The 27026-nt window shown below is 42.7% G+C and overlaps 1 protein-coding gene across 4 annotated transcripts in view; it reads right to left on the reverse strand.

Moving 5' to 3' along the window:
- CDK18 (cyclin dependent kinase 18) overlaps positions 1 to 27026 on the reverse strand; it is a 222569-nt gene that overhangs the window by 103762 nt on the left and 91781 nt on the right. For 2 of the 4 annotated variants that reach the window (XM_056558054.1, XM_056558053.1), the window contains exon 2: positions 22616 to 22754. In XM_056558054.1, the coding sequence (XP_056414029.1) occupies positions 22616 to 22739 (124 nt within the window). In that variant the 5' untranslated portion in view covers positions 22740 to 22754. Of the gene's footprint in view, positions 1 to 22615; positions 22755 to 23070; positions 23139 to 27026 lie in introns of those variants that run through there. The other 2 variants (XM_056558055.1, XM_056558056.1) reach the window with 2 other exon arrangements.

Here is a 27026-nt window from a genome sequence, read left to right on the forward strand (position 1 = left end):
TAACCTGATAAAAAATTGATATATAACATTTTTTTAAAAGCAGATTTATTAAAGCACCAACACAAATAAGTCTAAACATTCTCACAGTCAGGGCATTATGATTAATAACACTGCTATATACTGTATACTTTTTTAGGCACAAAAAAACGAACCGCCAAAGCTTTTTGCTAAAGGCTTAGAATTCAGATGAATATAAACAGGACTTAGGTGAATGGGTGTACAAGGTAATTCATGAGGAACAACTATTAATATCTATAATGTTAACAGAGAGGCTGTAAGAGGGGCTGTGTTATTAAGATAACCTATTAGGGCATATTAATGTCATACAAAGGAATCTCCCACCTGGGACCCCTCTTATGTACCAGAGCTGAGAGCCACCTGAATAATCTTGAGACAACTCTTTCAAGTGCAACATTTTTAAATGATACTTTTCTTGGTCTAAAACTTTTACTAGCACTACTTACACACTGGGACCCCTTGTTCTCGGTTCTTGCTGGTTTGGTATGCTGGAAACTAAAATCAAACATTTATTGATGCTTTGGTCAGTGTTTCCAGCCTGTGGTATGAGCACTTTGAATGGTGGATTTGTCTGGAGTATATGCTTGGTGTCACAATTCTGTTTATTGCTATCGCCGATTCGTTTCTTCTCTCTTTGCAACTATCTAGCATTGGAAGAGTGAATTACATGAAGTGGCAAGTGACTCTATGGCATGTTATGTGTCATCAGGCACTGATATGTGTTGTAACAAATCCAAAAGGCACTGATATGTGTTACAAATGTATCTCATGAATATATATATATATATATATATATATATATATATATATATCTATATATATATATAACTCAACGTGTGTGTGTGTGTGTGTGTATGTATGTATGTATGTTCCACAAAAACTTCCCAACGGCTAAAGATATTAACATGAAACTTGGCACACATGTTACTTATATGCCAACAACAAACATAGGATAGGTGATTTAACCCTTACTCACCCCCATTTGCCAGGGGCGGGGTTTATGTTTAAAGTCCCATGCAAGTCAATGGGAAATATATGTTACTGCATAACTTCCAAACAGCTGGAGATATTTCGATAATACTTGGTCACATGTTACTTATATGTCCACTTAAAATATAGGATAGTTAATTTAACCCTTTACTACCCCCATTTGTGAGTGTCTGGGTTTTTGTTTAAAGTCCCATGCAAATCAATGAGAAATGCACGTTCTCACATATCTTCTGTACGGCTGGAGATATTTCAATACCCGGTACACATACTACGGGTCAGGATAGGAGGTCGGGATAGGAGGTCAGGATGGGAGGTCAGGATAGGAGGATGGGATAGGAGGACTGGGATAGGAGGACGGGATAAGAAGTCGGGATAGGAGGTCGGGATAGGAGGACCGGGATAGGAGGACAGAATAGGAGGTCGGGATAGGAGGACGGGATAGGAGGACCGGGATAGGAGGACAAGATTGGAGGTCGGGATAGGAGTACCGGGATAGGTGGATGGGATAGGAGGTTGGGTTAGGAGGTTGGGATAGGAGGACGGGATAGGAGGTCGGGATAGGAGGTCGGGATAGGAGGTCGGGATAGGAGGTCGGGATAGGAGGACGGGATAGGAGGTCGGGATTGGAGGACGGGATATGAGGTCGAGATATGATGACGGGATAGGAGGTCGGGATATGAGGTCGGGATATGAGAACAGGATATGGGGTTGGGATTTGACAACAATATTTGAGGACGGGATATGAAGTCAAAAGCTTCCTCCTTTGTTTATTTTCCTCCCCAACAAGGATTAGAAAGGAAAAACCGGGCAACACCGGGTATTAAGGCAGTATATATATATATATAGCACTGATAGCACAAGGAGATTTAAAACTTCTTAATAATAGGTAATAAAAAGCTCAGAAAACAAAGAAAAAAGTAAAAAGGAGGGTATATATCCTATACACATACATAGTAGCTGCCATCTTAGTGTCTAGGCTATGATATATGATATATTATATAAGGAAACAGAATGGTATATAGTACATTGTCCGGGACTCACTTCGCTCAAGATTATCCCTCTATTCTTGCCACTGGGTGTATCCAGAGAGAAGGTATAATCAATTACATTACATCCCTGAGGCCTCTTGCTGTTCACAATCTCCTGTAGACAGTATATATTTATGTCCATAGGCCTTGGGGCAAAACAGAGTGTCCATAGAGCCACATATATATATATATATATCAGATATCGCTAGGTATTAGTTCTGTTATGCACACTGGAAAAATTGCTGCTCCTCTGAACTAGGACCTCATCATTGCATAAGGCCCAGGATATCATGTATGGCAGCATAAATACTATTGCACAGTTGAAAAGTTGCACGTATCCTATTGCACAGTTCATAGAGATATTCCACAAATCTTGCTGCACAGTTCATGGAAATATTGCACATGTAATGATTGCACTCATGATGTAAATTGCACTGTATCCTTAGGATGTGTCATTTAACCTATTCCAGTGTAACAATGTGCATAGTGGGTGCTATACAATCAAACAAAAACCTGTGGTCCCGAACTTGCTTCATGTATTGGGGTCAGGTGGCTACTTCTTAGCTCCTATATTCAGATTCAGTTTAGATTCGGCGCGTTTCCCGCTGTTGGGTTCATCAGGAATCTTAGTTCTAACAGCCTTGATTTTGCATAGGTAGTTGCTTGCTGAAGCGTGTATCCAACATGACACTGATGGTGGCATGCTATGTGGCCATTGCAGCAGGCACTGTTATAGCTGCACTGTAGGTTACTCTATCATACAGTTACTGAGGCAGCTGAAAAACTGGCTGCGGCTTAATGTACAATTTTCTGTTTATTATCTTTTCCTGAACCTAAAAGCCATATGACATGTGTCATGACCGATTGGGGGGACAGGGAGAGTGAGCCCTAAGCTGTTCCTAAAAACACTCTCGCTGCCTACTTGCCCATACACCCTAAGCAGTGAATGGACAACTTGGAGCCAGCCCCTACCTGCACTACAGTGCAGTGACGTAAAAACAAATAATATATATAGTAGGTCACAGGCCATAAACGGAAACTACCAGACAACCAGATATACCAGATAGGATACAAATACTACAGGGCAAAAAATAGTGAATTAACAGTTCATAAACCAGGTTATCAGATAAACGGCAGACATGATGAAATGAACAAGGCTAGGTATGCAACAAGAATACAGTAGAATCCAAGAGACGCAGGGGATGGACGAAAGAGCTGAAAGATAAAACACTAAACTGATCAGGTAACATAGAACACTGTTCACACTGGACACAGATAAAAAACATGAACTTCATAAAAACGGATACAAGAAAACCAAACTCTACAACGTAGAGGAACACTGGTCGGGATACTAGACAGAATATTTCTCAAGATTCAAAACCGGATAAATTTCAAGATACAAGACAGGATAAAATCAAAACCAAATTCCACTATGTGGAGAAACAGGAGAGGATTCTCACAGTATAAACACAGACTTAGCAGAACAGAAATACATCCTAAAAACCAACAAATAACACAGACTAAAATCTACAATAAACAAGACTATTTAACCATGGCTAAAACTCAGATAATATCACAGAATAAATACAAGGTGCATGCTCAAGCAGACTTGGAAGTGTATTGCACAAACAGACATCATAGTAGCATTATTGCACAAAATAACCAGCGCCAGAATGCAAGAGAACTCTGGTTAAATAACCCCACCCAAGTACTCATTGGTCCATAGCATTAACTATTCCCTAACCAGGGAGAATAGCAAACTGCTCTGAACATAATAGTGTGGAATACACACCTAAACAGAACAAAACAAAAACAAATGAACGGACATTACAACATGAGGTGATTATTGGTCCATGGATCAGCCGATAAATAAATGTTTATTCTTTGGCTGATCACGTAGTTTAAACAGGTAAAAAAAAAACATAATTTATCGGCTACACACCTCCCCATGTCCCATTCATGTGTCCCTGCTCACATGATAACCAAGCCCTGTAATAGGCCTCTTAATTGAGCACCAATCTACTTGATCACTGCTCGATTCAATGGTGTAGCTAAGTATTCACTTCTAAGTGACTGAATTAGTAAATAATAAAATTAACACAGGATTTATTAGAAAATTACGATTACATTCAGAATGGTGATTGATTGATTGACTTGAGTGATCTTAGTCTATAACCCCCCCCCCCCCCAGGTTGGTCATACTCTTACCTAAGAAGTTATAGCCTCCCTTGTGGCTATTATACTGCACCCACTCATCTGCTACACAGGCTTGGTGCAATCAAACGCCGATCAGACGCGAGTGAACCAGGTAAGGGAACCTCCGCTCGCGTTATAGCTGATTGGGATATCGCGATTTCAAAGCGATGGTCCCCATGAGCCCGACTGAGCTGCCGGGAAGCTTTCACTTTCATTTTAGACGCGGCGATCAACATTGAACGCCGCATCTAAAGGGTTAATAGCGCACAGCACAACGATCGGCTTTCATTAGCCGCCGGGACCGAAACGGCGCGACCCTGCATTATATACCGGGCGCAGGGGGTACAGGTACAAGTTAAGAGGTTAAGAGTCTCCTCTGTCCTCCACTCATTATCTGTATTTAGGGCACCTGTTTGAACTTAAAGGGATATTCCAGGCAAAACCTTTATATATATATATATATATATATATATATATATATATATATATATATATATCAACTGGCTCTGGAAAGTTAAACAGATTTGTAAATTACTTCTATTAAAAAATCTTAATCGTTCCAATAGTTATTAGCTTCTGAAGTTTTCTGTCTAACTGCTCAATGATGATGTCACGTCCCGGGAGCTGTGCATGATGGGAGAATATCCCCATAGGAACTGCACAGCTTCCGGGACGTGAGTCATCAGAGAGCAGTTAGACAGAAAACAGGAAGAAAATGGAAGATTTTTTAATAGAAGTAATTTACAAATCTGTTTAACTTTCTGGAGCCAGTTGATATATAAAAAAAAGTTTTGGCCTGGAATACCCCTTTAATATCAGTATAAAAGACACCTGTCCACAACCTCAAACAGTTACACTCCAAACTCCACTATGGCCAAGACTAAAGAGCTGTTGAAGGACACCAGAAACAAAATTGTAGACCTGTACAAGGCTGGGAAGACTGAATCTTAAATAGGCAAAGCAGCTTGGTGTGAAGAAATCAACTGTGGGAGCAATTGTTAAAAAATGGAGGACATACAAGACCACTGATAATCTCCCTCGATCTGGGGCTCCACACAAGATCTCACCCCGTGGTGTCAAAATCATCAGAAGAACAGTGAGCAAATATCCCAGAACCACACTGGGGGGCCTAGTGAATGACCTGCAGAGAGCTGAGACCAAAGTAACAAAGGCTACCATCAGCAACACACTATACAGCCAGGGACTGAAATCATTCAGTGCCAGACGTGTCCCCCTGCTTAAGCCAGTACATGTCCAGGCCTGTCTGAAGATTGCTAGAGAGCATTTGGATGATTGGATGATCCAGAAGAGTATTGGGAGAATGTCATATGGACAGATGAAACCAAAGTAGAACTTTTTGGTAAAAACTCAAACTGTGAAGCATGGTGGTGGAAACATCATGCTTTGGGGCTGTTTTTCTGCTAAGGGACCAGGAAGACTGATCGGTGTAAATGAAACAATGAATGGGGCCCTGTATCGTGAGATTTTGAGTGAAAACCTCCTTCCATCAGCAAGGGCATTGAAGAAGAAATGTGGCTGGGTCTTTCAGCATGACAATGATCTCAAACACATGGATCGGGCCATGAAGGAGTGGCTTCGAAAGAAGCATTTCAAGGTCCTTGAGTGGCCTACCCAGTCTACAGATCTCAACCCCATAGAAAACCTTTGGAGGGAGTTGAAAGTCCGTGTTGCCCAGCGACAGCCTCAAAACATCACTGCTCTAGAGGAGATCTGCATGGAGGAAAGTACCAGCAACAGTGTGTGAAAACCTTGTGAAGACTTACAGAAAACATTTGACCTCTGTCATTGCCAACAAAGGGTATATAAAAAAATATTGAGATGAACTTTTGTTATTGACCAAATACTTATTTTCCACCATAATTTGCAAATTCTTTAAAAATCAGACAATGTGATTTTATGGATTTTGTTTCTCATTATGTCTCTCATAGTTGAGGTATACCTATGATGAAAATTACAGGCCTCTCATCTTTTTAAGTGGGAGAACTTGCACAATTGGTGGCTGACTAAATACTTTTTTACCCCACTGTAGTTGGATACATGATCAGAGAATCACATGTCAAGCAGATGTCCCTCTTATCAAATATTTTCTTATTGGGGAAAATTTTTAAATCAATACAAAATTGGTATAACTGCCTGTGTAATTACCAGCATTTTATTATTATTATGTGATTTGTCCCTTATAGAGAATGCTGTAGAACAAAAAACAAAAACAATGTCACATCCCAAAAAATAGAATAAAAAATGATAAGGTACGCCAAAATGGTACCAGTAAAAAGTACAGTTCACCCCACACAAAAAACAAGCCCTCACTTTGCTCTTTTGATAGAAGGAAAATTAACTAAATGATGTCAAAATAATACCAAAGGACACAAAATACCAAACAAAAATTATTTTATTGTATAAAAAGTCGTGAAACATTAAAGACGAAAAAAAAATTGCATTTCCATATTCAAATGATAAAATAACATGTCATTTATACCTGATGGAAATGCAGTAAAAACAAAACCCAAAAATTGCTCAGTTGGTGTTTTCTTTCGTCTCCCTTTTCAAAAAATATACACATATTTTTTTTTTATAAACTATATGTACTCCAAAATGGTGGCCTTAAAAATAGAAGCTCTTGTACAGTAGTGGCAAAAATTTTGAAGATTGACATTTTTCATATGGGCAATTTACATAAACACTAGGAAGGATATTTATCAAGCTCTGTAGTAGATATTTTTTGCATAAAAAAGCTGCATGTCCTTGTGCATGTGCGACTTTTCTATCCATGCTGCTACTTTTTGATTTTTGCTTATTCCAAAGCGCATTTCTGAAATCTGCTCACGTAGTAATTTTTTATTTTTTATTTTGCAGTGGTCATATATTTATCAAATGCGATAGTCGCTATTTATAAAGAATAAAAGTCGCATATGTATGTATTCCAGGGTCAACCTGGCTTACAGAAAGTGCATACGTCTGCAGAAAAGGACATTAACACCCACTTTAACAACTGTTCTTGTTCTGCATCATGCAACAAAGCTACTACAATCAATGTTAATATTAATTATAGAAAAAAATTATTTATATTATATTAATATAATTATATTAATAATATATATTAATTAACTCTATTAATTTTAACCCCTTGGGGACGGAGCCCATTATGACCCTAAGGACGGGAGCATTTTTTGCAAATCCGACCACTGTAACTCTGGGATGCTTTGACTTATAAATTTGATTTCGAGATTGTTTTTTCGTGACATATTCTATTTTATGTTAGTGGTAAATTTTCGGCAATACTTGCATCCTTTCTTGGTGAAAAATTCAAAAATTTCATGAAAAATTTGAAAATTTAGCATTTTTCTAACTTTGAAGCTCTCTGCTTATAAGGAATATGGATATTCCAAATAAATTATATACTGATTCACATATACAATATGTCTACTTTATGTTTGCATCATAAAATTGATGAGTTTTTACTTTTGGAAGACATCAGAGGGCTTCAAAGTTCAGCAACAATTTTCAAATTTTTTGCAAAATTTTCTAAATCGGAATTTTTCAGGGACCAGTTCAGGTTTGAAGTGGATTTGAAGGGTCTTCTGGTTAGAAATACCCGATAAATGACCCCATTATAAAAACTGCACCCCTCAAAGTATTCAAAATGACATTCAGTAAGCGTGTTAACCATTTAGGTGTTTCACAGGAATAGCAGCAAAGTGAAGGAGAAAATTCAAAATCTTCATTTTTTACACTGGCATGTTCTTGTAGACCCAGTTTTTGAATTTTTACAAGGGGTAAAAGGAAAAAAATCCTCTCAAAATTTGTAACCCAATTTCTCTAGAGTAAGAAAATATCTCATATGTGTATGTCAAGTGTTTGGCGGGCGCAGTAGAGGGCTCAGAAGCGAAGGAGCAACAATGGGATTTAGGAGAGTGAGTTTTTCTGAAATGGTTTTTGGGGGGCATGTCCCATTTAGGAAGCCCCTATGGTGCCAGGACAGCAAAAAACCCCACATCGCACACTATTATGGAAACGACACCCCTCAAGGAATGTAACAAGGGGTACGGTGAGCCTTAACACCCCACAGGTGTTTGACAACTTTTTGTTAAAGTCGGATGTGTAAATGAAAAAAAAATATTTTTCCACTAAAATGCTGGTTTTTCCCCAAATTTTACTTTTTTTTTACAAAGGGTAATAGGAGAAAATGCCCCCCAAAATTTGTAACCCCATTTCTTCTGAGTATGGAAATACCCCATGTTTGGACGTCAAGTGCACTGCGAACGAACTACAACGCTCAGAAGAGAAGGAGCGCCATTGAGCTTTTAGAGAGATAATTTGTTTGGAATGGTAGTCAGGGGCCATGTGCATTTACAAAGCCCCCGTGGTGCCAGAACAGTGGACCCCCCCCACATGTGACCCCATTTTGGAAACTACACCCCTCACAGAATGTAATAAGGGGTACAGTGAGCATTTACACCCCGCTTGGGTTTGACAGATCTTTGGAACAGTGGGCTGTGCAAACAAAAAAATGACATTTTTCATTTTCACGGATCACTGTTCCAAAAATCTCAGACCCCTGTGGGGCGTAAATGCTCACTGTACCCCTTATTACATTCCGTGAGGGGTGTAGTTTCCAAAATGGGGTCACATGTGGGTATTTATTTTTTTGGGTTTATGTCAGAACCGCTGTAAAATCAGCCACCCCTGTGCAAATCACCAATTTAGGCCTCAAATGTACATGGTGTGCTCTCACTCCTGAGCCTTGTTGTGCGCCTGCAGAGCATTTTACGCCCACATATGGGGTATTTCCGTACTCAGGAGAAATTGCGTTACAAATTTTGGGGGTCTTTTTTTCCTTTTGTGAAAATAAAAAGTAAAGGGCAACACCAGCATGTTAGTGTAAAAAGTTTTTTTTTTACGCTAACAGGCTGGTGTAGACCCCAACTTTTCCTTTTCATAAGGGGTAAAAGGAGAAAAAGCCCCCCAAAATTTGTAGTGCAATTTCTCCTGAGTACGGAGATACCCCATATGTGGCCCTAAACTGTTTCCTTGAAATACGACAGGGCTCTGAAGTGAGAGAGAACCATGCGCATTTGAGGACTAAATTAGGGATTGCATAGGGGTGGACATAGGGGTATTCTACGCCAGTGATTCCCAAACAGGGTGCCTCCAGCTGTTGCTAAACTCCCAGCATGCCTGGACAGTCAGTGGCTGTCCGGAAATGCTGGGAGTTGTTGTTTTGCAACAGCTGGAGGCTCCGTTTTGGAAACACTGCTGTACAATACGTTTTTCATTTTTATTGGGGGGGGGGGGGGGACAGTGTAAGGGGGTGTATATGTAGTGTTTGACTCTTTATTACGTGTTAGTGTAGTGTAGTGTTTTTAGGGTACATTCACACTGGCAGGTTACGGTGAGTTTCCCGCTAGGAATTTGCGCTGCGGCGAAAAATTTGCCGCAGCTCATACTTGAAGCAGGAAACTTGCTGTAAACCCGCCCATGTGAATGTACCCTGTATGTTCACATGGGGGGGGGGGGGGGGGGGGGGGTGGCAAACCTCCAGCTGTTTCAAAACCACAGCTCCCAGCATGCACGGTCTGTCAGTACATGCTGGGAGTTGTAGTTTTGCAACAGCTGGAGGCACACTGGTTGGAAAACCTTCAGTTAGGTTCTGTTACCTAACTCAGTATTTTCCAACCAGTGAGCCTCCAGCTGTTGCAAAACTATAACTCCCAGCATGCACGGCCTGTCAGTACATGCTGGGAGTTGTAGTTTTGAAACAGCTGGAGGCACACTGGTTGGAAAATACTGAGTTGGGTTCTGTTACCTAACTCAGTATTTTCCAACCAGTGTGCCTCCAGCTGTTGCAAAACTACAATTCCCAGCATGACTGATCACAGAAGGGCATGCTGGGAGATGTAGTTATGCAACAGCTGGAGGTACGCAACTACAACTCCCAGCATGCCGAGACAGTTGTTTTCTGTGTGGGCATGCTGGAATTTGTAGTTTTGCAACATCTGGAGTGCTACAATTTAGAGACCACTGAACAGTGATCTCCAAACTGTGGACCTCCAGATGTTGCAAAACTACAACTCCCAGCATGCCCAGACAGCAAACAGCTGTGTGGGCATGCTAGGAGTTGTAGTTTTGCAAGATCTAGAGGGCAGTATAGAGATCACTGTGCAGTGGTCTCTAAACTGCAGACCTCCAGCTGTTGCAAAACTACAAATTCCAGCATGCCCACGCAGCAAAAAGCTGTCTGGGCATGCTGGGAGTTGTAGTTTTGCAACATCTGGAGGGCTACAGTCTAGAGACCACTATAGTGGTCTCAGACTGTAGCCCTCTAGATGTTGCTAGGCAACTACTCACCGGCTTCCGTCGCATCCGGGAGCCGTCCTCTTCTGCCGCACGCCGCCGCAGATCTTCGTCGCCGCCCGCCGATCCCCGTCGCTCCGCTGCCTCTGGAGGGGTAGGTGGACTCCGGCGCCGCTCCTCTTGGGTTTCCCCGTTCTGCCCCGCCTATTGTGGGAGGGCAGGACGGGGAAAACGAAAGTAAACCCCTCCGCCCCAGATCTGCTATTGGTGGTCGCGTCTAAACCACCAATAGCAGAGATAGGAGGGGTGGCAACTCTGCCACCTCACTCCTATCGCTTTAGGGAGATCGTGGGTGTCTTAGACACCCGCGATCCCCCTTCTATTCTGGGTCACCGGGTCACCATAGACCCGTAATGACCCGGAATCGGCGCAAATCGCAAGTGTGACTTCACTTGCGATTTGCGCCGATCGCCGACATGGGGGGGGTCTAATGACCCCCCTGGGCATTTGCAAGGGGTGCCTGCTGATGGATATCAGCAGTCACCCCGGCCCGGTCCCCGCCCGGCGCGCGGCGGGGGCCGAAATTCCCACGGACGTATGGATACGCCCTTCGTCCTTAAGTACCAGGACGCAAGGGCATATGCATACGCCCTTCGTCCCCAACAGGTTAAGGTTGAAAATACACACTGCACACCTTGTTAATTTTAGGACATGTACATGCTGGCGTACCCTCTAAATTTAAAAATTAATATTGTGTTAAAATAGAATAAGGCACAAAATAATTATGTAAGAATTTTGACAGACTACCTAAATAACCCATTACTCATTATTCTATTAATTGGCCCCAGTGTGTTTATATTAATTCATTGGCCCCAGTGTGTTTATAATAATTCATTGGCCCCCGTGTGTATATAATAATTCATTGGCCCCAGTGTGTTTATAATAATTCATTGGCCCCAGAGTGTTTATAATAATTCATTGGCCCCAGTGTGTTTATAATAATTCATTGGCCCCAGAGAGTTTATAATAATTCATTGGCCCCAGTGTGTTTATAATAATTCATTGTCTCCAGTGTGTTTATAATAATTCATTGTCTCCAGTGTGCTTATAATAATTCATTGTCTCCAGTGTGTTTATAATAATTCATTGACCCCAGTGTGTTTATAATAAATCATTGGCCCCAGTGTGTTTATAATAATTCATTGGCCCCAGTGTGTTTATAATAATTCATTGTCTCCAGTGTGTTTATAATAATTCATTGTCTCCAGTGTGTTTATAATAATTCATTGTCTCCAGTGTGTTTATAATAATTCATTGTCTCCAGTGTGTTTATAATAATTCATTGTCTCCAGTGTGTTTATAATAATTCATTGGCCCCAGTGTGTTTATAATAATTCATTGTCTCCAGTGTGTTTATAATAATTCATTGGCCCCAGTGTGCTTATTCTCCCTCCCGATGCCTGCTACTCATCTTCTTGAAGCAGGGCAGCAGTGCATGCAGGATTCATTAATTCACCGCTGCCGCCCGACACGTCCCCGCTGCTGCCCTGCTCCTAGCGCAATCAACGCACTGCCAAGACATGTCTAATATCTGCTGCTCATTAACGTCGGGTACAGAATTGAGCAGCAGAGAATAGACATGTCCCGGTGGTGCGCTGATTGCACTAGGAGCAGGGCTGCAGCGGGGAAGTGTCGGCTTCATTCATTCACCGCCGCCGATTCCCAACATGTCCCGCTGCTGCCCTGCTCCAAGAAGAAGAGGAGCAGGCAGCGGGAGGGGGAGGGAGGGGGAATAAGCACACTGGGGCCAATGAATTATTATAAACACACTGGGGCCAATGAATTATTATAAACACACTGGGGCCAATTAATTATTATAAACACACTGGGGCCAATGAATTATTATAAACATGCATGGGGGCATAAATTTGGGGGACAAAGTAGTAATTTAAAAACCCTGCCAGGAACCCTGAATGGCTCCTTGGTGCCGGGCATTTAGGGGAGCAGAGCATGCTGCCTGCTCCCCTGCTTTATAACTGCTGATCACATCGGGTCTCAGATGATCCCCTGTAATACTACCCCCAACATGGAACAGACTCTGTTCCACGATGGGGGTAGTAGTACAAACACTAATGTAGCCTCCCCAGCCACCTGAAGACTCCCGCAGCTGGGGAACTACTACTACCATCATGGAAAAGAGTCTGTTCATACATTCAGACATAAGGGAAACATTTTCTGCTTTAAAAAATGCTTTTGTAATCGGGTTTCCCGGTTTTTGCTTATGTACGATTTATTTATCAAGGTCAAGCAACAATTTGATAAATAGGTCGCACATAAGCAAAAGTAAGTAAACAAAAAATTGTCATATAAAAGCTATACATTTGAAAAGAATGATATATCTCCTTCTAGATTGTTGCAAAGCCATTCCTTGCCATGAAAATTAATGTCATTAACGTCCGTTATTGTAACGGAGCCTAACGGGAGTCATAACAGGGAAAGAGGATCCCATTCACTTGAATGGGATTCCTTTAACGTCCGTTATGACTCCCGTTATTCCGCCGGAAGATAGTGGGAGAAAAAGATGTCACAAGCACAAATTTTTCTCCCGCTATCTTCTAACGGCCGTCACACTACCGGCCACAACTTGTAGTGTGAAAGCAGCCTAAGAACACAGGGATGTTTCATTTTTTCACTTTCATTTTTCCTCCTAATAGCCATAATGCTTTCTATTTTCCACCTACTGATCAATATGATGACTTGCTTTAAAATATACCGGTAATGTTAATTAAACTGCACGGTCAGTGGTGTAAACATAAAAAACATACCAAAGTCCAGAATTGCGTATTTTTTGGTCAAAACTGATCAAAACAAAAATGGTATTGATAAAAACTACAGATCACAGCACAAAAGAAGAGCCCTTATATAGCCCCGTATACGGAAGAATAAAAAAGTTATAGGGGTCAGAAGAGGACAATTTTAAGTATACTCATTTTCATACAAAAAGTTATCATTTTTTTAAAGTTGTAAAAAAAAAAAAAAAGCTAATCAAATTGGATATTGTTGTGATCATATGGACCTACAGAATAAAGATAATGTGCTACTTTTACCAAAAAGTGCACTGAGTAGAAATTAAAACCCACAGATAATTTTTTGTTTTGTTTCACCATATACAGTCATGGCTGTAAATGTTGGCACCCCTGAAATATTTCAAGAAAATGAAGTATTTCTCACAGAAGAGGATTGCAGTAACATATGTTTTGCTATACACATGTTTATTCCCTTTGTGTGTATTGGAACTAAACCAAAAACCAAAAAAGGGAGGAAAAAAAGCAAATTGGACAAAAATGGTCTGGACAAAATTATTGGCATCCTTAACTTAATATTTGGTTGCACACTCTTTGGAAAAAATAACTGAAATCAGTCGCTTCCTATAACCATCAATAAGCTTCTTATACCTCTCAGCTGGAATGTTGGACCACTCTTCCTTTGTAAAGTGCTCCAGGTCTCTTTTATTGGAAGGGTGCCTTTTCCCAACAGCAATTTTAAGATCTCTCCAAAGGTGTTCAATGGGATTTAGATCTGGACTCATTGCTGGCCACTTCAGAACTCTCCAGCGCTTTGTTGCCTTCCATTTCTGGGGGCTTTTTGATGTATGTTTGGGGTCTTTGTCCTGCTGGAAGACCCAAGATCTCGGATGCAAACTCAGCTTTCTGACACTGGGCTGTACAGTGCGACCCAAAATCCCTTGGTAATGCTCAGATTTCATGATGCCTTGCACACATTCAAGGCACCTAGTGCCAGAGGCAGCAGAACCACCCCAAAACATCTTTGAACCTCCACCATATTTCCCTGTAGGTACTGTGTTCTTTTCTTTGTAGGCCTCATTCTGTTTTTGGTAAAAAGTAGAATGATGTGCTTTACCAAAAAGCTAACAGCTGTTTGGGATTTTATAAAAGTGGTTCCAATCAGCACCCTGAGCTAACCGGAACAGATATTCCTGCATTTAGATGCCCCTATCAACCTAGATTGTGGCATTTGAGGGGTTAATGCTGGACATCAGGCCGATTGGCGATGTTCGGCATTAGCCGTGGGTCCTGGTTGCTATCAGCATATATGTCCTGTGTTCCTAAGCGGTTAATAAAAACCCCATTTCCATTTTATCCCTGCCACAAAAGGACCTGCTACGATATTTTCAGTGACCATTTTCTTAGCTCAGGAGAAAGTGTTAATGAGAATAAGGAAGCTGATATTACCCTGTCTAGCTGATTCATAAGAGCAGACTTTTTGCTTTAAAAGTGGGATGGTGCTTAAAATTATTGTCCTCTAGGATGATGTGCAGTCATCATTGATTTGCATAAAAAAAGGCTTTACAGGAATAGACAATGCTTCTTGTAAGATTGCCCCTAAATCAATCATTTTATAGGATCATCAAGAACTTCAAGAAAAAGGGTTCAATTCCTATGAAGTAGGCTTTAGGACACCCATGAGATGCAAAGGCAAATGAGATGCCAGGACCATCTTTAAAGGGGTACGCCAGCGCTTAGACATCTTATCCCCTATCCAAAGGATAGGGGATAAGATGCCTGATCGCAGGAGTTCCGCCGCTAGGGACCCCCGTGATCTTGCACGCAGCACCCCAGTTAAAATCGGTCCCCAGAGCATGTTCGCTCCAGGTCAGATTACCGACGACCACGGGTCCGGCGGCATGTGACGTCACGCCTCCGCCCCGTGTGACGTCAGGCTCCGCCCCTCAATGCAAGCCTATGGGAGGGGGCATGACAGCTGTCACGCCCCCTCCCATAGGCTCGCATTGAGGGGTGGAGCGTGGCGTCACACGGGGGCCGAGACGTGACGTCACAAGCCAGCGGCCCCGTGGTCGCCGGTAATCAGGGGACTGATTTAGCTGGGGTGCTGCATGCAAGATCACGGGGGTCTCCAGCAGCGGATAGGGGATAAGATGTCTAAGCGCCGGAGTAACCATTTAACTCCAATGCAGTTCAGTTCAACACCAGTGAAGAGCTTACTCAGGAATGGCAGCAGGCAGGTGTCAGTGCATATGCACGCATAGTGAGGTGAAGGATTCTGAAGGCTGGCCTAGTGTCAAGAAGGACATAAAAAGACACTTCTCTCCAAGAAAAACATTAAAGTCAGACTGAAATTCTGCCAAAACTACAGGGATTGAACAGCAGATGATTGTGGTAAAGTTATGATGAATATCTGGACAAATTATTGTCCAGAGCAGAAACGTGAGGGCTACCCAGTGCCGTATTTACAGCTCCTGCTGCCCTAGGTACTCAGGCCAAATATACTCAATAAGCATACATAAGTCAGAAAGTTTTCACACAGATCTGTTACAAATATGCAGTAAAAAATGTATGTGGTAAATGCAACATGGAACATTTTATTGCAAATTCACCATCGATCTCAACCCTTTACAAAGATAGTGGTGGAATCAATTACAAAGCCACAACATAATAAGCATGGCGTGGCTGAAAATCTGCAGGTACAGTATCTCACATAAGTGAGTGCACCTCTCCCATTTTTGTAAATATTTTATTAAATATTCTAAAGAAGACCTAGGCTATAAGAAGATTTCCAAGACCCTGAAACTGGGCTAAAGCACAATGGCCAAGACAATGCAGCAGTTTCATAAGACAGGTTCCACTCAGAAGAGGCCTCGCCATGGTCAACCAAAGAAGTTGAGTGCATGTGCTCAGCGTCATATCCAGAAGTTGTCTTTGGGAAAAAGATGCATGAATGTATGAATATGTGTTATGATTCGGCTAGCTGGATGTGGGTCCTCTGTGTCAGCGAGGGATTGGCGTGGACCGTGTCGGTGGACTGGTTCTAGGGTTGCTACTGGTTTTCACCCGAGCCCGCCGCAAAGCGGGATGGTCTTGCTGCGGCGGTAGCAACCAGGTCGTATCCACCGACAACGGCTCAACCTCGCTGACTGCTGAGAAGGCGTGGGACAGAAGGACTAGGCAGAAGCAAGGTCAGACGTAGCAGAAGGTTGGGGCAGGCGGCAAGGTACGTAGTCAATAGTAATAGCAGGAGGTCAGAAACACAGTAATGGTAAACACAGTAGTAGCTTTCTCTAGGCACTAAGGCAACAAGATCCGGCAAGGAAGTGCAGGGGAAGTGAGGTTATATGGACAGGGAGCAGGTGGAAGCTAATCAGACTGATTGCGCCAGGCACCAATCACTGGTGCACTGGCCCTTTAAATCTTAGAGAGCTGTCGCGCGCGCGCGCCCTAGAGAGCGGAGCCGCACGCGCCAGAACATGATAGCCGAGGATCGGGACTGGTAAGTGGCTTGGGATGCGATTCGCGAGCGGGCGCGTCCCACTATGCGAATTGCATCCCCATCATGAATGTCAGTGCAGCGCTCCCGGTCAGCGGGACCGACCGGGGCGCTGCATAGAGGAGAACGCCGCGAGCGCTCTGGGGAGGAGCAGGGACCCGGAGCGCTCGGCGTAACAGTACCCCCCCCTTAGGTCTCCCCCTCTTTTTGTCTCCTTGTCCCTTCAAAAGAGACGAGAAAATAGGGGACGCCTCTTGAGTCTCCTTCTGGAAAAAGAAGTCCTGGGTAGCTACACCAGCGGCAGGCAGTTCAGAAGGAATGGGGAGGGGGGGCAGAGGGAGAAGCATGTCACAGGGCAGAGTGTCACCAGGACGGGGGCTATGAGGAGGCACGGCACAGTCCTGATAGGCCTTGGGGAGACCAGGCACAGGAGGAAACACTGAGGCCCGACAGACGGGGCTGGGAGCAGACGTGAGGCATTTCTTGCGGCAAGCAGGACCCCAATTCTTGATCTCCCCGGTGGTCCAGTCAAGGGTGGGAGAATGATGCTGGAGCCATGGCAGACCGAGGAGGACTTCAGAGGTGCAGTTGGGCAGGACCAAAAATTAAATTTTCTCGTGATGCAGTCCAATGTTCATAAGCAGGGGCTCTGTGCGGTAACGCACAGTGCAGTGCAACTTCACTCCGTTGACCGAAGAAATGTAGAGCGGCTTGACGAGACGGGTCACCGTGATGCAGTACCTATCAAGCAAAGAGGCCAGAATAAAATTTCCAGAAGAACCAGAGTCCAAGACGGCCACGGCTGAGAAGGAGGAGTTGGCAGAAGGAGAAATCCGCACGGGCACAGTGAGACATGGAGAAGCAGACTTCGTACCAAGAGACGCCACACCCACGTGAGCTGGGTGCGTGCATGCATTTTCCAGACGTGGAGGACGAATAGGGCAATCCACCAAGAAATGTTCGGTACTAGCGCAGTACAGACATAGATTTTTTATCCCTACGGCGAGACCTCTCTTCAAGAGTCAGGCGAGACCGATCCACTTGCATAACCTCCTTGGCGGGAGGCACAGGGGTAGATTGCAAAGGATACCGTGAGAGAGGTGCCCAGGGATTAAGGTCTTTTTCCTGGCAGAGTTCCTGGTGTCTTTCAGAAAAACGCATGTCAATGCGGGTGGCCAAATGGATAAGTTCATGCAGGTTGGCAGGAATTTCTCGTGCGGCCAGCACATCTTTGATGTTACTGGATAGGCCTTTTTTAAAGGTCGCGCAGAGAGCCTCGTTGTTCCAGGATAATTCAGAGGCGAGGGTACGAAATTGGATGGCGTATTCGCCTACAGAAGAACTACCCTGGACCAGGTTTAACAAGGCAGTTTCGGCAGAAGAAGCTCGGGCTTGTTCCTCGAAGACACTGCGAACCTCAGAGAAGAAGGACTGTACAGTGGCGGTGACAGGATCATCGCAGTCCCAGAGCGGTGTGGCCCATGACAAAGCCTTCCCAGACAGGAGACTAAACACGAAAGCCACCTTCGACCGTTCTGTAGGAAATTGGTCCGACAACATCTCCAAATGTAGGGAACATTGTGACAGGAAACCACGGCAGAGTCTAGAGTCCCCATCAAATTTGTCCGGCAGGGACAAGCGGAGGTTAGGAGCGGCCACTCGCTGTGGAGGAGGTGCAGGAGCTGGCGGAGGAGATGGTAGCTGCTGTTGTAGCTTCTGTAGCTGCGACTGAAGTTCCTGTAACATGGTGGTCAAGTGCGACAGCTGGTGACCTTGTTGGGCGATCTGTCGGGATTGCTGGGCGACCACCGTGGATATGTCAGCGATACTTGGCAGCGGCACGTCAGCGGGATCCATGGCCGCATCTACTGTTATGATTCGGCTAGCTGGATGTGGATTCTCTGTGTCAGCGAGGGATTGGCGTGGACCGTGTCGGTGGACCGGTTCTAGGGTTGCTACTGGTTTTCACCAGAGCCCGCCGCAAAGCGGGATGGTCTTGCTGCGGCGGTAGCAACCAGGTCGTATCCACCGACAACGGCTCAACCTCGCTGACTGCTGAGCAGGCGTGGGACAGAAGGACTAGGCAGAAGCAAGGTCAGACGTAGCAGAAGGTCGGGGCAGGCGGCAAGGTACGTAGTCAATAGTAATAGCAGGAGGTCAGAAACACAGTAATGGTAAACACAGTAGTAGCTTTCTCTAGGCACTAAGGCAACAAGATCCGGCAAGGAAGTGCAGGGGAAGTGAGGTTATATGGACAGGGAGCAGGTGGAAGCTAATCAGACTGATTGGGCCAGGCACCAATCACTGGTGCACTGGCCCTTTAAATCTTAGAGAGCTGGCGCGCGCGCGCCCTAGAGAGCGGAGTCGCGCGTGCCAGAACATGATAGCCGTGGATCGGGATGGGTAAGTGGCTTGGGATGCGATTCGCGAGCGGGCGCGTCCCGCTATGCGAATCGCATCCCCATCATGAATGTCAGTGCAGCGCTCCCGGTCAGCGGGACCGACCGGGGCGCTGCATAGAGGAGAACGCCGCGAGCGCTCCGGGGAGGAGCAGGGACCCGGAGCGCTCGGCGTAACAATATGTATGAAAAATATGTCAGCATTGCTGCAGAGGTTGAAGCAGTGAAAGGTCAGCTTGTCAGTGACAGCAGTCTGTATGGAGCGGCTCCCGACTTCTGCCCGCTCCATACTCTGCAGCCCCCGGGTGTTCTCAGTAGCTGGGTGCCGCCGCTAATAGCCAGCATGCGGCGATCGCTGCGGCTGGCTATTAACCCTTTAAATTGCCACTGTCAAAGCTGACAGCAGCGTCTAAAGGGACATGTGAATGCAAGTCTGGTATTGCTGCAATCAGGCCGGCCTAAAGTATCAAAGCAACATGTTAGCTCAACCACAAGGTAAATGGTTTAGAAAAGAAAACCACCAAATTTGCAAAATTATCTTTTACTATTTCAATTTCACTTCACCGATTATATATATATATATATACCGTATATATATATATATATATATATATATATATATATATGTGTGTGTATATATATATATATATATATACATATATATATATATTTTAATTTTTTGGGGGTTCAGAGAATATGTTATTGAAAAATTAAAAGGTATCATTATAGTAGGTAGTTATATATAGAGCGAGGAGGAAAAAATGAGAATGTAAAAGCGAAAATTGGTCCGGACAAGTGGATCGTCATGAGGGACAAGTAGATTTTGCTCTGTTTTAGTCCCGTTAACAAGTAGTTTTTTTATTAAATTTCCACACCCCTGTAGTCCATCCTGCAGTCTTCTCCTTGTCCATCCCTGGGTGACCTCCTCACATTTTATAGGACTGTGACTGCCTAATAAACACTGAGGCAAATTAGGCCATTTTTTTTAGACAGTTTATACTTTAAAGGGGTTATAGTGTTGCTGCGGCTGAAGAGCCACAGGTTAAGGAACACAGCTCGATACTAAGGTATCATATGTAATAAACACAACTTCATTTTGTTTTTTGCTTTGAATAATTACAAAATCCAGTTAGATTTACTTGGAAACATTTCTTGAAATAATTATATACGGTAATAACTATCCTTCAAATGCACATTTAAAATGTAATGCACAGATACTAGTATTGTGAACATTAAGTTATTTCAAGGATAGTAATTATACACCTGATTACTAGGTAAGTTCTAAGTGTTACCACTCCATGGCTTGCTTCTTCATTCTGGCCCTCATTTAACAAGAAGGTTTTGGTGTTGTTTTTTTTGGCGCACACTTTTTGCGACATGTCTTCACCAGCATGCAACATAATAAGTCGGAAAAATCCACAAAACCAACCAGACTCAAATAATACCCTACCAATACACCAAAAGGGGCGTAGTTACTAATTTGCATAAGAAAGCAACATATTTATTAAAGTTTTCCACAAAAAAAAGAGAATTCTGTAGGAAAAATTTCTTACCAAAACAAAGATGGTCTGAAATAACCCTACAAAACCACATTATCCAATCCCTTCACTTCTGGCCCTTGGGAATTTTGGTAGTTTTTTATTCTAAGTGATTTTGCTTGGTAATATGTTCCCTAGTTAAAATGTGTGTACAATAACTCATTTGGAATACAAAACCAAAGTGGATACAGCACCAAAAAGCCTCAAGAGAGAGACTCAAATCTTGATGGAATGTGACTTTCTTCGCCCCCCGGTGTGCAATGTTTCGGCAACAAACTGCCTTTTTCAAGCATATCAAATAAAGTGACAATGTGCATATATATATATTGACATCTATCTATTATATATGCAAACATCAGATGGGCTCACTGGGACTTCACTTACATCGATCCATGTTTCTGATTGCATCCTCCTTCTCGCATGCGCGTATTTTTGCGTGCGCATATTTTGCGTTTGTGTGCGCATGCGCAAATAATTGGCGCATGCGCATATTCAATTGTAAGGTTACAGGCATCTTGGGGATGACCTCCGTACATCAGCTGACCTATAGTTATCAGCTGATCCGAACTACATCCTGCGAATCAAGTAACCACGCAGCCGCAGTCTGTTTATTTACAAATCATCTCACAACATACAGACGTGGAAATTTTATGTCATCAGCAAGTGGAGGATGCAATCAGAAACATGGATCGATGTAAGTGAAGTCCCAGTGAGCTAATCTGATGTTTGTTTATATAATTCATTATGGTAACAGACCTTAGCCAATAGGATGTTGAAGAGGATTATAATGACACATGTGAAACACCTGTTATGTAACCAATCACTGAATGTTGTGATTCTTATATACAGTATATATGCACATTGTCACTTTATTTGATATGCTTGAAAAAGGCAGTTTGTTGCCAAAACGTTGCGCTCTGGGGAGCGAATAAAGTCACATTCTATCAAGATTTGAGTCTCTGGCTTTTTGGTGCTGTATCCACTTTGGTTTTGTATGCTTCTCCGGGTTGGCATTCCTGGATGATTACCTGCACAAGCTGAGAGGTCCAGTGCTGTCTCCTTTACACATTTCCCACATTACACAGAAAATTCAGCGTGCGCCAAAATTGAGCCAAAAAAATCCACATAAACACAAAGAATAGTAAATATATGAGGAAAAAAACACATAAATTATTGAACTTACAACAAATACAACCCTACACTTTTAGTAAATGAGGGCCATTATGTCAAATGACGCAGAGGAACAACTTGGACATGCCTTAGAAAAAATAAAAATCTCCTGAGAAGCCTGTACAATAGATACAATAGATATAGATGTTTTGGGGGCATGAAAGAGGGATTGAGGAGTTATACAAGCAGCTATGGTCATTTTATATACTGTAATAGCCTATATTATTCGTGATTTATCTTAATATATATGAGTTGGAGCTTATAATCAATATATTTGGGATTATCAGCACATCAATCACTGTTTTCAATGGTACATTAATCCTATACATATAAAATAACAAAGAACTCTAATGTAGTAATACCATATTTATCACTTTGCACAGCGTATTGTACTTCTGTGTGACCAGAAAACAGTGGTACTTTGGACTGAATGTTCTACTTTTGATCGGTCCAAGTATGTGCTACAAGGTTAGCCCAGGTTTAAGGTGTCCTATAGTTATAAGAAGATTTAGCATGCATATAACAGTAACTTAACAGTGTAACTTAACTCTTGCAGTGCTACAGAAATAAATAGAGTAAACATGAGGAAGCCAAGAAATAACCTTATATACCAATGCACACTTGCAGTATTCAATCCATTTATGACAAAATCACTCACCTGCACTATGTCGACTGTTCTTCTGGTTGTACTGCTCTGTGAATTCAGTGATAGATTCTTCTATTGTCTCAGTTCGGGGAACAGAAAGGGAGAACCGTCGCGTGAAATTTTTCATCTTGTTCATATTCACACGGTAGACCTAGGACAGATACAACTGTGTGTGAGAAAGATTTCATAAAAGGAAAGAGGAAGGTACGCAGAGCATGTGTGAAAGAAGAATGGGAGTGAATGTAAGGGAGAGAGAGAGAGGAGAGAAACAAGAGATGGGAATAGTGAGATAGAGGAGGACTGGAAATAAAATTTGAGAATAGTGGAATGCTCCCAATATTAAAGCGACAATTGACAACACAAGTGTAGGCTGGAGACCATCGCCTTTAAGGCTCATGGGTAAATGGGATTACTTTAAGGAAAAAACTGTTATGTTTTTATGATAAGAGAAACAGCTTATGAATTACATTACATAGGATAGGGTAAAGGACAGATAACCATCAGTATTTGAGTTAGGAATAGATGAAGGAGAGGAGAGAAGTGCAGGCTGCTCCGGTAAGAAAAGAATGCAAGCATGTGGGAGGGCTACATCTGCTGCATCTTCTATCACTGTCTTGTAGACAACATAAAGCAGCTGAGGCACTCTCCTCTTTACATACTTAATCTTACCTGAATCGATAGACTGCAAGCTCTTGTACCTTGAAATCTAACCTGTCCCTGCCCTTGAACTGCCCTATTCTGTGTAATGAGGCTGGCATTCCTGATACAATGGATTTATGAGGCAATAATACTGCTCAACTTCTTCATTTGTGCTCTCATTTTCTGTACACTTAATCACATTGTAACAAAATACGTGAACCTGGTTTATGTGCCAGGCTTTATAGACTTGACCCTGCGCCTGTGCTAAAGGGATATTAGGCTGCTGGTCTCAAGTGGTTGTTTACAATGCACAATGTTCCTGGTTATTATTCCTTGTGCTGCTCTGATATACAGCTACTTCTGCTTTTTTTCGTTGTAAATTTGTTCCCATGCATTTCCCACCCTGCTTGAGTAAACAAAAAAGCTCATCCTTATCATAGAGAGAATACTTAACTGCTGTCCACCCCTATAAATAGCACATTATAGGCAATGTTATCACTACATAAGTAATAGGAACTTTAAGGCTGCCAGGTCAGAAAAGTTCATGGAGCCTGTAGAAACAGGTTTAGGTGTGTACAGTACGGTCTCTTGTGCTTACTGATTTGTAGAGATCCCACTAGTAAAATTCTCTTTCGAGAAATAGGTTTGAATGAATGTGGAAACTTTCGTTTTTCTGGAAATTTCCTATTTTCTGTACAATAATTAGTTTTTCTGGAAATGTCCTATGTTCTTGTCAATAATTCAGTTCTTCAATAATTTTGTAATTGGAGACATGATTGTACCCAATAGATGTCTGATTTATAGTTATGGACTATTCTCATTGCAAATATATATGATGGATAACACATTGTATATGACTGGTGTAACTTTTAGCAGCATGAACTGGGTGGTTACTATAAAATGTTGGTACCAATGAAGTCCGCCCACTAGAACCCTCACTGATCACGAGAACATGGGTTTTTAGTTCACCGGTTTGAATTAAAAAAAGGTAGACTTGTAATTTTGTTGTCAAGATCAGTGGGGGCCCCAGTAGTGAGCCCCTTTCGCTGTTCAGACACTCATCCTTCATCCTGTGGATAAGTCATCATTATGAGAAAACACCTTTAATCCATTGTACACACAGCCTAAGAGAGAAGTAAGGCTTAAAGAGGCATCCCTGTCATTTCCCTTGTTTCAGGTTGACATTTTAAGGGCTTCAGGACCAACTGGCAGTTTGCAGTAGAGATGTGGTTTCCACATATGATGTTGTCCCAGAACCAGGGGCATAACTATAGTGGTTACAGAGGTAGCCCCAAGGGTTCATTGTTTTGCACAGTGATCTGTAGCTTTTATGGGTACAATTTCTTGTATATGAAGTGACCAAAATTCAGCAATTTTGGACTTTGGTATTCTTGACTTTGGTATATAGCATTGTTCAGTGTCATCTGCACTCTGCTTCTCCAGCCTACCAAAGCAACCTAGAGAAGCAGAGAGAAAATCAAAACAGCAAGGAGGCAGGTGGAACCCTATGGCCATTATGTCAGCAGATCGGGACCCTGCCATCACTCCGAGGTATAAAGACAAAAAGACAAAAGGATGTGCTCCGTAGTGTAATGTCATTAGGTAAGAGACACAACCGCACAATGTGAATTGTGCTTACCAGAGGTGGTTGTACTTGATCCAAGTACAACAATGGATAATCGTGAAGAAAGGTAATGAAACCAGGGGTCTCTGCAGCCGCTCCAAGCTTGTATAAATAGAACCAGATAGAAAACTCCTCCAAACAACAGCAAGGTAAAATCAAGCGCTGAGACCAAGATAAAATTCAGGGTGTTTAATTACCCACAATGCAACACATTTCGGGGAAGTTCCGCTTCTTCAGACATCCCTCCGAGGTGGCCCTGATCAATCCCCCAAACCCACCGGCACCAGTATTCTATTGGATTTAGTTCCCGCAAGCAACCTTGATCACAGGCTTAATAGCCTGCCCGCTGCAGGCTATTAGCTGTGGCCCCTGGCTATTGATGTCAAATGTGGGCCACCCAGTATGGAACAGGGTAAATTCAGAATCCCACTCCAATGTCTCCCCACCACCAGACATACCTATATGTCCTAGGAAGGGAAGGGGTTAACTAAAAAATAACCTTTAGATTTGTGATGGTGTTTCTTAAGGTCCGGACCTCATCTGCCTTCTAGAATCACAGACCCTTCAGTACTGCTCAGAGACTATGACTAGAAACCATGGAAACAACAAGAATGAGTTAGGTTGTTGCTCTATAAGTGCCACTGTTTTTTTTTTTTTTTTTAGGGATTCCACCTATGGGAGAATAATGTGCATATACAATACATTACAAAAGCTTTCAGAACCTTAAATGTTTTTCACATTTTGTTGTATTGCGACCCTGTGCTAAAAAAACTAAAACAAAATCAAGTCCCCCCCCCCATCATTATGCACTCAATACCATAAAGGGGTATTCCAGGCAAAACCTTTTTTTTTTATATATATCAACTGGCTCCGGAAAGTTAAACAGATTTGTAAATTACTTCTATTAAAAAATCTTAATCCTTTCAATAGTTATTAGCTTCTGAAGTTTTCTGTCTAACTGCTCAATGATGATGTCATGTCCTGGGAGCTGTGCATGATAGGAGAATATCCCCATAGGAATTGCACAGCTACCGGGACATGAGTCATCAGAGAGCAGTTAGACAGAAAACAACAACTCAACTTCAGAAGCTAATAACTATTGGAAGGATTAAGATTTTTTAATAGAAGTAATTTACAAATCTGTTTAACTTTCCGGAGCCAGTTGATATATATATAAAAAAAAGTTTTGGCCTGGAATACCCCTTTAACCCCTTAAGGACGCAGGACGTAAATGTACGTCCTGGTGAGGTGGTACTTAACGCACCAGGACGTACATTTACGTCCTAAGCATAACCGCGGGCATCGGAGCGATGCCCGTGTCATGCGCGGCTGATCCCGGCTGCTGATCGCAGCCAGGGACCCGCCGGCAATGGCCGACGCCCGCGATCTCGCGGGCGTCCGCCATTAACCCCTCAGGTGCCGGGATCAATACAGATCCCGGCATCTGCGGCAGTTCGCGATTAAAATGAACGATCGGATCGCCCGCAGCGCTGCTGCGGGGATCCGATCATTCATAACGCCGCACGGAGGTCCCCTCTCCTTCCTCCGTGCGTCTCCCGGCGTCTCCTGCTCTGGTCTGTGATCGAGCAGACCAGAGCAGGAGATGACCGATGATACTGATCTGTTCTATGTCCTATACATAGAAGAGATCAGTATTAGCAATCATGGTATTGCTATGAATAGTCCCCTATGGGGACTATTCAAGTGTAAAAAAAAATGTAAAAAAATGTAAAAGTAAAAGTAAAAAAAAAGTGAAAAATCCCCTCCCCCAATAAAAAAGTAAAACGTCCGTTTTTTCCTATTTTACCCCCAAAAAGCGTAAAAAACATTTTTTATAGACATATTTGGTATCGCCGCGTGCGTAAATGTCCGAACTATTAAAATAAAATGTTAATGATCCCGTACGGTGAACGGCGTGAACGAAAAAATTTTTAAAAAGTCCAAAATTCCCACTTTTTTAATACATTTTAGTAAAAAAATAATTATAAATGTGGTATAAAAAAAAAGTACAGATCATGGCGCAAAAAATGAGCCTCCATACCACCGCCTATACGGAAAAATAAAAAAGTTATAGGTCATCAAAATAAAGGGATTATAAACGTACTAATTTGGTTAAAAAGTTTGTGATTTTTTTTAAGCGCAACAATAATATAAAAGTAT

The sequence above is a fragment of the Hyla sarda genome, chromosome 2, assembly GCF_029499605.1.
Source record: "Hyla sarda isolate aHylSar1 chromosome 2, aHylSar1.hap1, whole genome shotgun sequence".
NCBI classification, from domain to species: Eukaryota; Metazoa; Chordata; class Amphibia; order Anura; family Hylidae; genus Hyla; species Hyla sarda.